Source organism: Hemitrygon akajei, chromosome 27 (assembly GCF_048418815.1).
Source record: "Hemitrygon akajei chromosome 27, sHemAka1.3, whole genome shotgun sequence".
Taxonomy (NCBI): Eukaryota; Metazoa; Chordata; class Chondrichthyes; order Myliobatiformes; family Dasyatidae; genus Hemitrygon; species Hemitrygon akajei.
The window spans coordinates 26,799,918-26,818,211 of NC_133150.1; the positions used below are offsets into that span (position 1 = coordinate 26,799,918).

Below are 18,294 nucleotides of genomic sequence, written 5' to 3' on the forward strand. Positions count from 1 at the left end.
TTCATTAATGAGAGTGGTCAGAAGAAAATGGCCTCATTAGTTCATGCTGACAGGAAGGCGACAGTAACTCAAATAACCATGCATTACAATAGTGGTGTGCAGAAGTGAATCTCTGGATGCAGAACACACTGAATCTTGAAGTGAATGGGCTACACTGTGTTCCACTTGTGTACCTAATAAAGTGGCCACTGAGATGCCATATGTCCATGAAGCTGTTGCAATTAAGTTTTTCATTGTACCTTTGCATATAAATACTTTGCACATGACAATAAACTCAACTTTGATTTGAGACTCACTTTTAATTTGAATGGAATTGCTGCTTCCCCAGTTATTCTTTCATTAGAAATGAGCTTCCTAAAGGAGAAACCCTTATTCATGGTCCCAAATGAAGTGCAGAGCTTAATGTGGGTACAACCATAAATAAAGAATTGAATACAGTGATGCATTAATACTGTTGTATAACTTCTTGCCAGGTGAATAAATAAAGTTCTATCCATTCTTTCATTTCAGAATGCCTTCCCAGTCTCAAAAAACTTCACAACTACCATTGGAAAATCCCTACACAATTTTGACAATTTTGCCTCAGTTGAAGTTTTGGAGCATTGACTAAAAACAAAACTCATCTCAAATGCAATTTCCTTAATGATACCAGCACTGATATTTGTGCTAATAAAACCATCCACATGCTCGAGGACTGTATTTATTTGTCCCTTATTTAAAATAGAAAACATAAGCTTATAGCTTCTGTCACCAAATTACCATTACTTTTGGAAAAGAGAGGAGACACATTACTACTACATCAGGCCTTCTTACAATGGAATGGAATCACAGTGACCATTCCCTTTAACCTCCACAAGGCTCTTTTATTGGTTATTATTATGTTTGCTTTCTATGGAAATGGATTCTGTTTTTAGATGCGTTTCCAACAGGATAAGCAATAGGACTATTGGTGAAGAAGGCACAAAAACATTATATTTCCATAGTGGGCATGGATCTCAACTCTCTGTCTCCACTATTTGGTTCAATCTTGCTCTTGACCAGCCTCTATATTCAACACATCTTCTATAGTTTCTGCCATCTTCACCAGAATCCATCCCTCCCCTTTCTGTCCAGCATTTTGAAGCAACCATTAACTCCATAAGACCTTGGTTGACTCTTCCATCTCAACCCAACACAACCAAGCATGTCACTTCCCCGTGTTATCATTGAAGATATAACACCTATCCTTTTACCTCCCATCTTAGGACACAAAGAACAAAGCAGCAATTCACTTATAGTTCTTCCAGTTTAGTGAATTTGGTGCTCACGATGTGGTCTCTCTCTGCTGAAGAAACCCAAAGCAGTGATAGGGTGGTTGCTTGCAGCACAATTCTGTCCAGTCCATGACCTACCAAACACCTATTAATTTAATTCTCCAGGCTACTCCCACTCTGACTTCTCTGTCTTGCCTTCATGGTGTCCATGATGTCCAACTTAAGGAACAACACCTCATTTTCAGTCTGGAGCCCTGAAGCCTTAATATTGAATATGATGATTTCAGGTAACCATCATTTTTCTCTCTGTAGCTGTCCATTTGAGTTTCGATTTGTTCCTTTCTTTACCCTACTGGTAAAAATATCTCTAATAAAATACCTTTACCTGCTGTTTTTTTTTACTGTTACCTTGACAGCTATGACCTGCACCTTATCACAGCCATTCTTTATGTTCTCTTCATCCCTCCTCCTCTGTGTTAAAATTCTCGTTTTCTCTTTTCACACTGACACCCCCCCCCCCCCACATTTTAAAGGCCAATGACCTGAAACGTCAACTCCAGCACTTCCAGCGTCCTGTCTACTTTGTTCATACAGGTTAATAAAAGAATCTTAGAAAATAGTGCATTGCAATAATTTTACCATCAGATCCATCTGAGTAAGAGCCAAGAGGACAAGGCTGACAGCCAGTAAAGTTGACTTGGACAAACCCTGGGTTACAAGGCTTGCAGGGCTTCTTGACTCCCGAAGCAGGAAGCATCACTGCTCCCTTCATAGATTCACTGCACAGTTTGGGCTCGATCCATTTGTACATCATCTGAGTCTGGAAGATCAAGTAACAAAATGAAGATGACTGAAAATGCCTTCAGATATCTCAGGCAATAAAATATGCAACATGAACATTTGCAACCTTTCTCTCCCCCTCCCCACCCCTGATATCTGTTAATCAAGTTGTAAAATGTCAGTAACTTTGCATTTTACCTTATTGTTTAGAGGAGGTACCTGAGAATGCCTTGTTGATGCAAACAGGGCATTTTTTAACAGTGAAACAATACAAACTTCCCAGATGCAGAGCAAAGGTCTCTGTATCCTGTCAGAGTGTGGTAATTCAATCACCATTATCACACTAAGCTGTCCGTCAAATGCTCATGACAAGGAAGCTATTTCCTGAAGAAGGGCCTCGGCCCAAAATGTCCACTGTTTATTTATTTCCACAGATGCTGCCTGACCTGCTGAGTTCCTCCAGCATTTTGTCGTGCTGCTCAAGCATGTGCAGAATCTCTTGTATTAAAGTTAATTTCTTGGTACTTTTATGCTACAGTTCCCCAAGCCTTTGGAAGATGAGCTAGAAATGTCAGTGTTACATTCATGCAATATCTTTAAATGAAGTACACTTAAGAAATTTACATCCCAATCAGCAACCCCCCTGAATTTGAATTTCTATTCAATGTCCATTGAGATAAATTTAAAGGAGAAACTAAAGGTGGAACAAACTTTGGAAAGATCAGAGGCTGATTTTCTCCTGGTAATAGCAATCTCAAAATGAGGTTTAGTTGGCAGTAGTGAACAATGATTCCTCGGGGGATATCTTTTAGACAGCCAATCTCTTCAATTATTTCACTTTCTCTACGTCTTCTGCTTGTTCTCTTTGTCTTGATTGTGTGACGGAAACCGTCTGTGACATGCAGGTTGGAATTTTATTGAATGATCTAGCACACTGCTGTGTCCGGAGAGCCGCCTCCTGGAGAAGACCAGAGATGAGGTCCCAAAGAGAACTGAGAACTCAAGCTGACTCTTGGAAAAGAATAGAGACAGGGCAAGGGGTCATGAACAATCCTGTTTCAAAGCGTTGAAGTGAATGTGGAGGTCAGCGGTTTATCTAAATGGAGGTCTTGGGGTCGGCAGCCTTAGTGTTTGGACCCGGCCTGGTGGTAGCCCTTCATGGAAGGACTGAGTTCACGCGGCCACTCTCCTTGAAAGGAAGGATGTTTTTGATACTCTGAGATTTTTGTGATTATTGACTGTATTTTCTATTGGTCTCCTTCGCTTTTTGGTGTTTCTTGCCTGGTGACGATTGGCAGTAGATGATATGTTACTTTTTATGCGAGAGAAAAGTTGGGGATTTGGGGTCTGATGTTGGTGTCTGTTGGTGTTTTTCTGTGTGGGCGAATCTGTTAGGTTGTGCGTGAGGGAGGAGTGTGGGATTTGATGTTATTGTTGTTTTTTTTCTTTGAGGGAGGAGCCTGGGATTTGATGGTACTGTTTTTTCTGTGAGGGAAGGGACCAGGATTTGATGTTATTCTTGCTGTTTTTCCCTGTGAGGGAGGGGCTGTGGATTTGAAGCTATTGTCGCTGTTTTTTTCTGTGAGGGAGCGGGCTGGGATTTGATGTTTTTTTTGTGAGGGAAGGGGCCAGGATCTGACGTTATTGTCACTGTTTTTACTGTGAGGGAGGGGTCTGTGGATTTGATGTTATTGTTGTTTTTTTCAGTGAGAGAGGGGGCTGGGGATTTGATGGTTTTGTTGTTGCCTTTTTGTGTGAGGGAGGGGTGGGCAGGTTGGGGTTTGCGAGTTTAGTTTCTTTCTCTTTTTTCACATCAGGGGTTGAGTGATGGCCTTTTGACAACTCGCATGGTTTTTCTATATTTCGTGGCTATCTGGAGAAGATGAACATCAGTGTTGCAAAGTACATGCATACTTTGACAATAAAATGAACCTTTGAACCTTTGAGCTGGACTACATTCTATCATGTCTCATGACACAGTCAACATTATTGCAAAAGACCTATTGCTGAATGTCCAACTTTCTCCTGTTTTATGGTCTGTAATTTGATGTAAAAACGTTCTGTGGTATTTTAAGCTGAAATGGTCAATATATGGCCTTTTCAGGTCCATGGTTGCTATGGTCATGGAGATCCAGCCTCCTCTGGGATCTCAAAAATAATATGGCTTCTGCTTCTACATGACTGCTAGGCCTCTCCTCCCCCACTCACTAAGTTTCTTCTATTGAAGGATAAGATGACCAGAAACCTTGGAACACTGTTATCTGGTCCCCTGAAGGTCAACAGCCTGATGTAAATAAGTCTAGGATCTCAGAACCACAACATCATGTCAGGTAGAGGTGATACTCTGTGCACTAGTCACATGATAAATATCAACTTCCAACTTTGGATAGCTTGAATGATAAACTTTGACTGGTGCCCAAAAAAGAGGAGTTTCACTTAATCCAGTGGTATATAGGCATGCATGATTTCCCTCTATCTTTATCACGCACATATCGAAGGAATAGAGGGATGCATTGGCTCTGGTAATGTTAGCTTTAGATTGGCCCAATTCTGATGCAATTTGGTTTTATTTCTTACTCAGTTCATCCTGCATTTCTCAGCACATCTACACAGAGCAATGTCACGGGAAAGCAGCATCCATCATCAAGGACCCCCAGCACCCAAGCCATGCTCTCTTCTCACCCCTGCCACCAGGAAGTAGGTACAGGAGCCTCAGGATCCTCACCACCAGGTTCAGGAAGAGTTATTACCCCTCAACTATCAGGGTCTTGAACCAGAGGGGATAACTTCACTCGCCCTGTCACAGAACTTTTAAGGACTTTTCATCTCATGTTCTTAATATTTATTGAGTATTATTTTTCTTTTGTATTTGCACATTGATTGTTTGTCTGTCCTGATGGCCTTTCATTGATTCGACTGTGATTCTTGGATTTACTGTGTATGTCCTCAGGAAAACAGGTCTCAGGATTGTATATGGTGACATGTATGTACTTTGATAATAAATTCATTTTGACTTTGAACTTGAACTTTTCACCTTGTGTAGAGAGCTAGTCAAATGGGAGAGGTTGTGGGAGGTATCAGGGATATGACCACTCAAAGGAGTACTCATGCACTGAGAAGCAAAACTTTATAGCCTACTATGAAAGTAAGTAAGCAGAATGAAGAATCGGAAGAAAGTAAAATAATACATGACCTTCATGGGTGAAGCGGTTTGGCTATACTGCAGTATTAAAAGGAGGAAATGTTACCAAACCACTATATCTGATAAGGTAAGTCTGGGTCAATTTCATTCAACTGTATACATGTATACAACCAAATGAAACAACATCCCTCCAGACTAAGGGGCACAACACAGTACACATGCAATGCACAAAGTAATATTACCACAAATAAGTTTACAAATAATAAAGTGCATTTACGACACAGGTTTAAGAGTAAACAGCATAATGCTACTGGCGCTTCAAATATGATGAGACCTGGGTGGTGGCTGGGAGTTCAGTAGTCTTACAGCCTGGGGGAGGGAGCTGCTTCCCATCCTTAACTGCTCTTGTCCTTATGCTACAGTATGTCCTGCCTGATGGTAGGGGGTCAAAGAGATTGTTGGACGGATGGGAAGGACGATTGACAACACTTAAGGGCCATGCGTACACGGTACTCTGAACAAGTATCTCTGATGGGTGGAGGACAGGCCCTGATAATCTTCTCAGGGTCTCTCTTACAGTTGTCTGCCTTGCAATTCCCACACCAGGCGGTGATGCTGCTGGTCAGGACCCTCTTAATGATGCCCCTGTAGAAATTGGTTGGAGTGGGGCGGGGGGAGGTGAGGGAGCCTTGCTTGCTTCAAACTCCTGAGGAATTGGAGATGCTGCTGTGCTTTCTTGACCAAAAGGGTTGTACTGAGGGACCAGGTGAGATCAACCATTATGTGCACACCCAGAAATAGCAAGGATCCCTATCACAGTTGTGGTACATAACTACACACCAGCCATTCTTTTCCATTAGTCTGGAAATGCTGGTAGAGAGGGAGATGATTACTGCAGGATCCAAAAATTAAAGAGAGACAGTACCGCTTCCACCGGTTCACTTCCAAACTAAACCAACATGAAATGCCTCTCTCCTCGTGACTCCCATAGTCTGTGATCAGCTGGCACCTTGCCTCCCTTTCCACTCCCGATCATCTGACGCCAGTATTGGACAAGTGGCCTATCTTCTCACCACTTCTCAGCAATGCAGCACTCTCTCTTTCTCCTCTATGGTTCTTGAATACACGTCAACCCACTGCTCACCCAGCAGCCAGCTAAACTTTCAGCTACCTTCCATACCATGCGGGAAACAGAGTAAAACAGACTCAAATAGACGTGTTGTTAAATTTCATTGGCCAGTTTTCCCATGATTTCCATCAATAGTCATCACTGCTCCTTCCGTGTAAACATCAGGGCCACTTCACCAGTGTTAGCTCATGGTAGCAGCCTTAGTTTCAAGTCAGAAACTTGCAAGTTCAAGGGCAAATCTAGAAATTGACCAGATAACCCAGATTTACACTTCACCAGGGCTAACCAATACACTGTTACTAGGTCCATTTTGGGTTTGCAGATTGGAATGAGCATGTGTTAGACATCAAGCCGCTACACTTGTTAAATAGAGAACAGGTGCCACATACAAATCAATAAAATGATGTTCTTACTGTATCGGCTCAAAACCTCTCAAATCGATAATTTAAAAAAATGCTTTTAAAGTATGTGTGCAAGAATGCTTGATACAGCCTTTTCTGTAAACAATCTGCAGAAACAATTTAAAATAAGACCTGGCGCATTTCTATACAAGGGAATTACCTTTCCTTCAGCATTGCACGGCGTATGTGTGAAAAAATATTCCTTCTCGGAGCACGGAGAACGCTTCTTGCATGTTCCTGACCCAGGTTCTAATTTGAAAAGATACAACAAGCAATCTAAACTAGATCTAAATTTGACAAATAAGATCATGCAAAACTACAAAGAGAGAGACGGAAAAGTTTAGGGCATCTCTCCATCAGAAAATGACAATCATCTACATATTAAAGGAATAAATCTTGTCATATTTATATAGTAACATCGTTTATTTCACCTCAAATTCCAAAGTGAAACACCTTTAAAAAAGTTACATGCTATATTTAATTTTTTTGCCTTGTTGACATTGCCAATTGATGAGACAGCAGGTGCAGTTGTCAGAGGCTTCTGCACCCAAACTCTCCCACTCCCCCTCCCACCGATGGGGTTGGGGGAAAGTCTGCTGGCTCTCAAGTCGGGTGAATTCGAATAAGCGTCGCTTTGGACTGCCACATCAAAGCAGTGATCTGTTTGTTTCCTCTCTCACTGTGGAAGGGGTGACACCTCTCTCTCCCTTGTTAGTGAGAGAGAGAGAGATAGAGAGCCTGTGGTCTGTTGAACTGTTGGGTGAGCAATGTTTTCTTGTGGGACGGTAGAACATGGTCTCTTTCTGGGGACCTTGCTGTTGCTTGCTTGCTGAGGGGTGAGGTGGGTGCTGATGCTTCCTGACGGGACGAGTGGAGGGGACGGTTGATGCTACACTGCTGCTTGTGCATGAGGGGAGGAGAGGGGCCTTGGGGTTTTCCTGTCATTCATTCTTTGGGGTTTTTCTTCTGCTTCATGGATGTCTGTGAAGAGTAAGAGTTCTAGGCTTTATACTGTATACATTCTCTGATTTTAATTGAGCCAGTGAATCATATGCCATTTTGCTAAGGCCTTAGCCAATTCATACGACAAACAGCTGTGTCGTGACGTCATTTTCTGCTGTTAATAATGGTGCAAGTGCAAGTGCAAGTGCAAGTGCAAGCTGCCATGGTGAATTAATGCAATTAGTGTGCTAGGAATATATTTTTTTCAGTATATTCAATCAGAAGGTGTGGATATTACTGGCAAGGCCAACTGCCAATTGCCATTGAAGGGCTAACAAGACACCATTTCAGAAGACATAATTACACTAATGTAGGTCTGGTCCAATATAAACCACATCACAGGTTTTCTTCCCCGTACAGCATCAGCAAACCAACTGCGATTTCACTAAATTGTCTTTTTAAATCTAGATTAGAGAAATAACCATATTTAAAACCGCTTGGCTACCATTCCCCTTAAATTTCACTGGCTGAGTGCTACATTACCTGAATATTCATCTGAAGCACAACTTAGGCATGAGGTTGCTCCTCTTGGAGAGTAAGTATTTCGTGGGCACAGGTCACAACGAGAGGATCCAATGTTTGAATTGAATGTACCAGGTTTACAAGGAAAGCATTCTGATGTATAGGCCACCCCTAAAAACAGGAAATGGGAAGAGAGAATTCTGAGAAAGTTAGGTTGATAGGTTTGATATCAATCTGCACTGCAGCTCTGATTTCTACTTGTGCAGTAATGTGCACATAAACATATATAGTAATCCAATGTACATTGCTATAGAAATTCTTCGGCAAATAGTTTCAGACTGAATTGATTATAATGCATAAAATTCTGCTGTGGATACTTGTTAACAGATGGTCTGGGCCTCAACCAAAACCTCATCATCATCATTATGTACCGTGTCACCTGATATAGGTAATCATGGTCTTGACCATGATTTCTCCTGATAAATTTTTCTGCAGAAGTGATTTGCAATTGCCTTCTTCTGGGCAGTGTCTTTACAAGACTGCTGTCCCAGACATTATTAATACTCTTCAGAGATTGTCTGTCTGGTGAAAGTGGTTAGATAATCAGGACTTGTGATATGCACCAGCTGCTCATACGACCATCCAGCACCTGCTCCCATGGCCTTACATGGGGCTACGCAGGTACTACACCTTGCCCGAGGGTGCCCTGCAGGCTAGTGGAGAGGAGTGCCTTACACCTCCTTTGGTAGAGAAGAATCTCCACCCCACCAACCACAAACTTAAATGCAGATTCTCATTGAAGGGTTAAGGCCAGTTCCAGTGGCAGGCCCCAGACTACTGTCAATGAGTATGAGGTACCCATCTTGCTTTATCTACCTGACTGGCCCCATGCTGCTCTCCTCCCACCATGTCTTAGTCCCATGGCTCTTCAAATCTTTCCCTGATTTTCCCTCAAGCTCAAGGCATATATGAATCAAGTTAGTAAATGTACTATATCATTAAATACTAAATTGTAAAGGTGGGAATTTTCCAACCTACTTTGTGGACTAGGCTCAGGTATGAATGATGGACAGCCACAGTTTGCTCCAGTGTTCCAGGAAGACATTTAGGCTTCCTGTGCCTTGTTATTAGTGTTTGATTGCATCAGTAGAGGGAAGTTGAGGACAGGATCAGTTTTAGCTCTGATGGCACCATCATTCAACTGCCTGTCTCATACTCCACTTGCCTCTTGGGCGAAGAGTAACTCTTAAGGGTTATTTAGAATTAGGCTGACAGTTGGCTTCTGGGACTTGACTGCAAGGGCTTTTGTTCATTTGTAAGAAAAGCAGGATTGACAACCAATTTGTATCAATCAGAACACAGTTATTTAAATGGGAAAGTGGCTGAATATTTTCTCTACAATCTTCTAGAGCCGGGCAGATGACCTGGAAAGAACCAGGCTTAAACCAGCCTTATGTCAAATGACTCTAGAACACTACCTGCCTTGAGAAACCCAAATGATAAAACAGCTCAAGGGCTTGTGGTGACTGTTGTCAGCTGATTGCTGACCTCCAAGTTAATTTAAACTTAATTCTGAATTATCCGCCGTGGAAAGCTTGGGTGTTTATCCTGGTTAGGTAAAATGAATCCCACCCCAAAATACCTCCACAAATTGTTCTTTAAAAAAAATACATTTGATTAGACATTCAACAGCTTCTTAACATTACTCTGGGATTTAAGTCAGACATTTTGAGATTGAAACTAACATGTGCTGCAGTTGTGATTTCCCCACATTAACTGCACACAGGATGTTTCCATTCTTTATGCTAGATCCTACTTGGACCACTGTGAAGGAATTAGTACTACGTTGTATTAGGAGTGATCATTGTTGATTATTCCTGCGATTAAAAAAGTCATCACATCATAATGCTGTATTTTGACTCTGACCTATCTTTCTCCTTTCTACTCACTCCCCACCACCACCACTTCTTATTAGATCCTTACCACGTGAGGCCCAGTTCTTAATCCTCCAATTTTCAAACCATCTCAGGCCTCAGAGGCAATTGAGATTTGCAACAAGAGGGGCCTACAAGTGAAAAGATGCCAGTCTAGTTTGACAGTCCAGAATTAGTAGGCCATCACTAATCAGGAGACAGCTTAATGCCTGTAAGTTATTATGACAAAATATTGCTAAATTGGAAGGTTTGCTGCAAGAAAATAAAGTAGTCAAAAAGCTTTTGAGGCTGTAGCTCCTTATATTGAATGGTAACAACCATGACTGAACAATTTTCATGTGTAACTGCAAAATTATATTTGTATTATTATTGCTATGCAAAGGCCAGTTCATTTAAAGATTAGTGAAGATGGCAATGCTAGAAAAACAGATGAATTCATCTTCCTAACATTTTTTTGTTTATTCTTTATATGTGTCCTACATTTAAAATCAGATAATGTCTGTGCAGAAAGAGAATATTTCAGTTAAGTTCTGGATGAATGGCTTTATTGTAAGTGCTAAATAACTCTCGTCTATCACTTCAAATTTACATTGCTTCAGGAGTTCATGAATTAAAATTGAAGACTTGATGTCATTCTGAATAGTGGATTATTGCATCAGAAAGAATTGTGCGCAAAGCAACTGGCATTTGATTGCTGGAAACTGCCACAGGCTGAAAATGCAGAGTGCAATACCAATAGGTTCCTTCCATGATGGAATAGAAAGTGGCTATGAATAGGCAGTACAATTTTCCAAACGCACAAAAGTAGCCACTGGCAATAAAATTCTGATTAGCAATAATATTCTGTATTTCATTTTAATTCTGCATGGCTACCAAGAATGCTTCAAAGACGCTGCAAGCAAGTGCCACATTTCACCATCACATCTGAGACTTAAAACAAAATCTTCCATAAACACCATCTGAAACAAAAACCTGGCAATTATCTAACAAAGAGGAGTTTATGCCTCATGAGAATTTTCTGTCATTGTCACTTAATTTTCTCCCAACATAGTTATCAGGACAAACACAAAACATGGCAATATCTTTCTCCGCACAAGAAACGGTAAGCAATTACATTTACCAATGCTTTTCTGCTTATTAAAAGATTTCATGTGTCCACACCAGGGATTCTCAATGTTATTTTTATGCTAGGGACTCCTACCATTAACCAGGGGGTTGGAGTGGGGGGTCTGTGGACCCCAGGTTGGGAACCCCTGGTATAAATGGATAGATAAATTAGACATAGCATACCTCTCATTAACACACCTGAAAAGCTAAATTAACTCCTGCAGTGTGTGATGGAGGATACATGTGAACAGACCAAGAAAGTGGTATATTCTTAGTCTAAAGGATATTTGCAAACCAGTCAGGTTTCAAAAGGATGTTCTCTCATGCAGTCATTGTATTTTTCTGAATGAAAAAAAAATTAGAAGATTGAGGGAATTCAATTCCAAATGCAATGTAAGTATATTTCTAATCTGTTGTCATGGGGACTGCACTATCATACCCAGTTTTTATTAAAACATCAATAAACATCCAGTAGACAACACATCATATCTGGTTAAAGCAATACGGTAAACCAAGTATACCACTGGAGCTTTATTCTGTAAGTCAGATGGAATAATTCACCACGAGTCACTTCTATCCCTTCCAAACCTTTCTGTTTTTTGCAGGGACCTCTCCCTCCATAATTGTTGGATCTCTCATTCCTCCTCACCCATTCCTGCCCCTCCATAGGCAGCATTCCTTGCATTGTGCAAGGTATAACACCTCTCTGCACCTCCTCCCTCACCACCATCCAGGGACCTAAGCATCCTTCCAGGTGAGGCAGAGATTTACATGCATCTTCTCCAACCTTATCTACCACATTCGGTGTTCTGGATGTGTCCTTCCCTACATCGGTGAGACCAAGTGAAGACTAGGTGGTTGTTTAGTCAAGCAACTGTGCTTTGACCACAATGGTAATTTGGAGCTCCTGGTTGCAAGCCATTGCAATTTCCTTTCCCATTCCCTTAATGATCTGTGGATTGGCATGAATATTGAAGTCTCTATTTTCGGGTAACCTGATCTCCCCATCCTTTCCTCTCTCCTCCAGATCTACCCAGCTTCTTTCACATTCACCTTATTTTCAAAACTTCTCTCCACTTCCCCCAGACCCCTATCACCCTGTTATTTCACCTAAGCCCATCTACTCCATCTGCCCATCACCCACACCTCTCCCATTGGGTGTCCAATCACTGCTGTTCCTATTTGCTCACCTTACCTCCCTATATGATTCCTCTTCACTTTTGTTTCTCATCAGATTCTATGAACTGCAGCCCTTTTCTGCTTCTGTGTATCATTTCCCACCTTCTTTTACTCTCTGGAGGTCGGGCAGCATCCGTGGAAACGAGCAGTTGACGTTTTGGGCCGAGAGCCTTCATCAGGACTGAAGAGGGAGGGGGCAGGGGCCCTATAAAGAAGGTGGGGGGAGGGTGGGAAGGAGAAGGCTGGTGGGTGCCAGGTTAAAAACCAATCAGAGGAAAGATCAAGGGGTGGGGGAGGGGAAAGGCAGGAAAGGTGAAGAAGGAATGTAAGGTGAAAGCACTGTGTAGTAGAAGGCGGCAGAGAGAGGTGATAGTCAGCTGGAGGAGGAGGCAGAGTGAAACTGGGATGGGTGAAGGGAGAGGGAGGGAATTACCAAAAGTTGGAGAATTCAGTCCTGACGAAGGATCTCGGCCCAAAATGTTGACTGCTTGTTTCCACGGATGCTGCCCAATCTGCTGAATTCCTCCAGCTTTTTGTATGTGTTGCTTTGACCACAGCATCTGCAGTGTACTCTCTGTTTTCTTTTGCTCTCCCCTTTCTTCCCTCCCCCACCCAACTCCCTCCTCATCTGGAACCACCTATTGCCTGGCAGCTCTGCATTCCCATTCCCCCTCACCTCTTTGTACCGGCTATCTTCTCTCCACTCTTTCGGTCGAAATGGAGAGTCTGGTGCTGAAAAGTCAATTGTCCAGTTCCTTCCATCTCTACTGCCTGACCTGCTGAGATCCACCATCAACTCATTGTTTTTGCTTGAGATTCCCCCGGCTCAATTCCCAGTCACTTTAATTTGGAAATATGTTCGAGATCCACACAACAACCAAGCATTATCTGCATCACTCATTAAAAGAAGGCTCATTCATTGGGTTGGTACCTGTGATACGAATGTTTCTGATGAGAACTGGCTTTTGTATTTCCAGGCCCAGTGAAAACCTTGTTGTTTGCCAATACAAGACATTATTACCACGATTCAGATTGACCTACCAAGAAAAAGACAGCACGTTACAAAATCTACAGTGAGGTCTACCAAGCAGCACACAATTTTTAAGATTGGTGCAAGTCAAATAACAATATCTTTGACACTATCACTAAGGATTACAGGGGAAGGTTTTCATTATGTTGCCTGCACAATAGTAGGAGGGAGTTGATGAGGATGTGGGGGAGAATAGAAACGGGGCTAACACTGGATTAGCACAGATTCAATGGGCCAGAGGGCCTGTTTCTGGAATGTATGTCTAAATGACTCTATGGGAGGCGGTTATCACACTCCTGAATGAACCTTTCACGAGGTGTGGATCTGTGGAATTCTCTGTCCAATGAAGCAGTGGAGGTTACCTTGGTAAATATATTTAGGACAAGGTTGGATAGATTTTTGCATAGTAGGGGAATTAAGGATTACGGGGAACAGGCAGGTAGGTGGAGATGAGTCCATGGTCAGATCAGGCACAATCTTATTGAATGACAGAGCAGGCTTGATGGACCAGGTGGGCCTATTCCTGCTCCTATTTCTTATGTTCTTATGAGCTAAAGGTGAACCCTTGATCCCAATCTACCTCACTGTGACCCTTGCAGTTCTCCTTTTGAAGTTGCTACATTAGATTCTGGATTCTGTTTATCTTCACTATTTTAATGTACTTATAAATAGTACAGTTCTGCCTGGAAGACACACATAACAAAAGGCTTTCACATCAATAAACCTATTCCAACACCATTTTCAATAAGATCAGTGAATACAAAATCAGAAGAGAAGGTCACCAAGATTACTCACATCTACTAATTATATCAATGAGCAAAAAATCTTTCAACATTTTTAGTTTTCAATATTAATTTCAGCTATAAATAGTCCAATTTCTGGTGAATGTCAATCAGCGTCTGTGGGGAGAGAAAAGTAAACAGCAACTCTCTCTATCAGATGAAGCTGTACCTTTTGGGTTCTGTTTATCTACATTTTTTCTCTTATCTGTCTCCAATTGTTAAAGTTATTTTTTCCCTTGCCAGCTTTGATCTGCACACTATCACAAACAGTCCCTTTGTTCTCCCAACCCTACAGCTCCCAGCAATCTGAAACAACCTTGTCTACTCACTTTTCAGGGTTCTGTTGAACTGGCTCTGATCTGAATCATTGTCATTGTGTCTCTCCCCACAGGTGCTCACTGAACCACTAAGTATGTCTGGTATTTCATGACTTCTGTTACATATTCTATTAAAAACTAATGGATTATCTCCCAGCCCCACTGCAGTTTTTACTTGAGTCATGTCCTAATGCCTGTTGAGAAACGCCTGGTCTGTTCTAATATTCAATCTTCATCAGTGGCTTTTGAGGAGTAACATTAATAGGCCAAGTTCAGCTTCCAGTCTGTGGTCATGAACTTTAAAAAAAAAATGGAAACTAAATAACGAAATGGTGATAATGAAAGTAATGTCCCTTTTATGATGATCCTGAAGTGATTCCTTACATTGCCAGCCTTTTCAAAAGCATTTGCCTTTGTAAAAATCGATTGGCATTCAAATCATGCCACTTAGTGTCCAAGACATCTTCAAGGAATGGCGCCTCAAAAATATGGTGTCCATCATTAAGGACCCTCGTGCCCTATTCTACTTATTACCGTCAGGAGGGAGGTACGGAAACTGGAAGGTACTGTCTCAGTGATTCAGATACAGCTTCTTTCCCTCTGTCATTCAACTTCTGAATGGACATTGAATCCGTGAACAGTACCTCACTACTTTTTTATTTTTGTTTTTTTCACTACTTATTTATTTTAACTAATACACACACACACACGCACACACTCTTTTTTCTATATTATCATGTATTACATTATATTGCTACTGCAAAGTTAACAAATTTCATGACATATGCAGGTGATACTTAACCTGAATTTGATTCTGATTAATACTTAGGAAGGTTGATTAGTCCTCCCAGTGGATAAAAAAAACTGTCAGAATAATTGAGCAGGATAAATCCCAGTGTTTGTAATAAGCTATCAATCCTGATGATCTTAAAAGTTAAAGAGCTATGGTGAAGAGAAAAAATATATGGGCAGATAATGATGTTGTGAAACCTCCTTGTATTTAATACCTGCTTATCTGCATTGATTTGGAGACACTGTCATTCATTTAAACTTCAAGTCTTCCAGCATGACAAGGAACAATGCAACAGTTGACAATACCTTTTGTGTCTGAGGCAGATGAGAGATAATGACTACAATGCTGTCAAAGCAATCCATGCTGCTGCATAGCACTTCCCCCATACCATTTATAAAGCACAACTCTTCCACTGCATACACCTTGCTTCTTCACAAAATTACTACCAATGACAAGCTTACCTAAATCCTTCAAACCAACAGCATTAAATAAACATCTAAAGGGAAAGGAGACTGAGAGTGCAACAGTCACTCCCTCAACAACTTTCTACAGGAGCACCAGCCTCAGGTGCCCTGGCTGGCTGCATTGTGTGGTACGGAGGCTGCAAACCATCAGACGGCAAGACCCTTCAGAGGATAGTTAAAGCCTCTGAGATGATAATCGGGGTCTCCCTCCCCCCTATTTGTCATTTGCAGAAATTTTCTGATGGCTCAGCAATAGTTGAGTGCATACTGTATACCCTACTGTTTGCCAATGCTGCATGCATTTTCAATTATATTGTATTAACTTATTTCTAGTAATATTTTTGTTTATGTGCTGTGTGTAATATATAGTGTGTGGGTGCACCGTGGCCCAGCGGACCATCGTTTCATTTGGTTGTGTCTGTACAGTCAGACGACAACAAATTTGGAACTTGAGGAAGGGACTGATGATCTGGGTTTTTATGTGTTTTGACAGCTGCAACCTGATCCCAGTATAGTTGATTTGCTGTGTTTTTACAGCGTTACCAAATCAGTGTTCCAGTTATGTGGACTGTTTAGCAAAACAGGAGGAAGGTGCCTCTAACATCTGAAGGGGAAGTACAATGAAAGACTGTTTGGTAGCCGGTGCAGAGCAGGGACCTTTCGATGATAATGCTGGAGGTGCAAAGTGAGGATGGCCATGTCTATGACAGCTCTCAGAGTAATCTCATCTTCCCTATATTTTTCTGTAACCCATTCCTTCTCATATAACCATCAACTTCGCCCACCTGCTCAAGGAGTAATTTACAATAAGCAATTAATCTACCAGCCAGCATACTTTTGGGATGTGGGATGAAACTGGAACAACCAAGGAAGCCCATGTAATCAAAGGAAGAACATGAAAACTCCACACAGACAGAACCCGAGGTCAGGATTGAACCCGGAGCACTGGACGTATGAGGGACTGTTGTACCACTGCGGGACCACTGAGAGACCTTCCTGAAAGTTCCCTGGGACACGTGATAGATTTGTAAACAACAGATTGAATTTTTCACAGCTCAGGAAGTTTGACACGACAGAGTGAACCAGGATATATCGAAGTAAATTAAACGGCTACAGCATTCTGCCACATTAACATTGATGATTACGCTTTTCTGATCAGGTTGTCAATGAATCAGAATATCACCAGCAGATAGAAACATAGAAAACCTACAGCACAGTACAGGCCCTTCAGCCCACAAAGCTGTGCTGAACACGTTCTTACTTCAGAACTACCTAGGCTTACCCATAGCCCTCTATTTTTCTGAGCTCCATGTACCTATCCAGGAGTCTCTTAAAAGACCCTATCGATTCCGCCTCCACCACCACCGCCAGCAGCCCATTCCACGCACTCACCACGCTCGGCATAAAAAACTTACCCTCGACATCTCCTCTGTATTTACTTCTAAGCACCTTAAAACTATGCCCTCTCGTGCTAGCCATTTCAGCCCTGGGAAAAAGCCTCTGTCTATCCACATGATCAATGCCTCTCATCATCTTGTGCACCTCTATCAGGTCACCCAACCTATTCTCATAAGGCCTGCTCCCCAATCCAGGTGACATCCTTGTAAATCTCCTCTGCGCCCTTTCTATGGTTTCCACGTCCTTTCTGTAGTGAGGCGACCACAGTACTCCAAGTGGGGTCTGACCAGGGTCCTATATAGCTGCAACATTACCTCTTGGCTCTTAAATTCAATCCCATGATTGATGAAGACCAATACACCGCATGTCTTCTTAACCACAGAGTCATGAAATGTATTGTTTTGTGGCAGCAGTACATTACAAAACGTAATTACAAAAATTATATATTACAATAAGTACATATAAAAAATAAATTAAATAAGTAGTGCAAAACGAGAGGGAAAAATATAAAGGAAGTGTTCATGGGCTCATTGTCCATTCTGAAATCCGATGGTGGAGGGGAAGAAGCTGTTCCTGAAATGTTGAGTGTGTGTCTTCAGGCTTTTGAATCTTCTCTTTGAAAGCAGCTATGATAAGAGGACATGTCCTGGGTGATGGGGATCCTTAACGATGGATGCTGCCTTTCTGAGACATCGGCTTTTGAAGGTACACCGGATGCTGGGGAGGCTAGTGCCCATGATGGAACTGGCTGGCCTTGCAACTTTCCGCAGCCATTTACAGTCTTGTACAGTGGCCCTTCCCAACTAGACGGTGATGCATCCAGTTACAATGCTCTCCACGGTACAACTGAAAACAATCCTGTAAGTGCTACTCTGTCGTTCTTGACCATACCTTCTTGGTCCTTACCATTGGTGCTGTGGTCTTTAGTCTCTGGAAAATAGAAAGAAGCACAGCCAGGTGACTGGACTTTCCAAAGTCTGGGCATGAGATGGCATGGTAAGTATCCTTGATGGTGGTATAACAGTAGTAAAGTGTGTTGGCTCCTCAGATTCTGTGATATGTTGGTGGTAGCTGTTCAGTGATTTCTTCAAGCAGGCCTGGCTGAAATCTCCCACAATGAT

The 18,294-nt window shown here is 41.9% G+C and overlaps 1 protein-coding gene across 2 annotated transcripts in view; it reads right to left on the bottom strand.

Annotated features, from left to right (window-relative positions):
- Positions 1 to 18,294, bottom strand: part of elapor1 (endosome-lysosome associated apoptosis and autophagy regulator 1) — a 109,632-nt gene that overhangs the window by 39,241 nt on the left and 52,097 nt on the right. For both annotated transcript variants that reach the window (XM_073030504.1, XM_073030503.1), the window contains exons 6-9: positions 13,321 to 13,426; positions 8,191 to 8,340; positions 6,866 to 6,954; positions 1,893 to 2,073 (exon numbers count right to left, since the gene is read on the bottom strand). In XM_073030504.1, the coding sequence (XP_072886605.1) occupies positions 1,893 to 2,073; positions 6,866 to 6,954; positions 8,191 to 8,340; positions 13,321 to 13,426 (526 nt within the window). The remainder of the gene's footprint in view (positions 1 to 1,892; positions 2,074 to 6,865; positions 6,955 to 8,190; positions 8,341 to 13,320; positions 13,427 to 18,294) is intronic.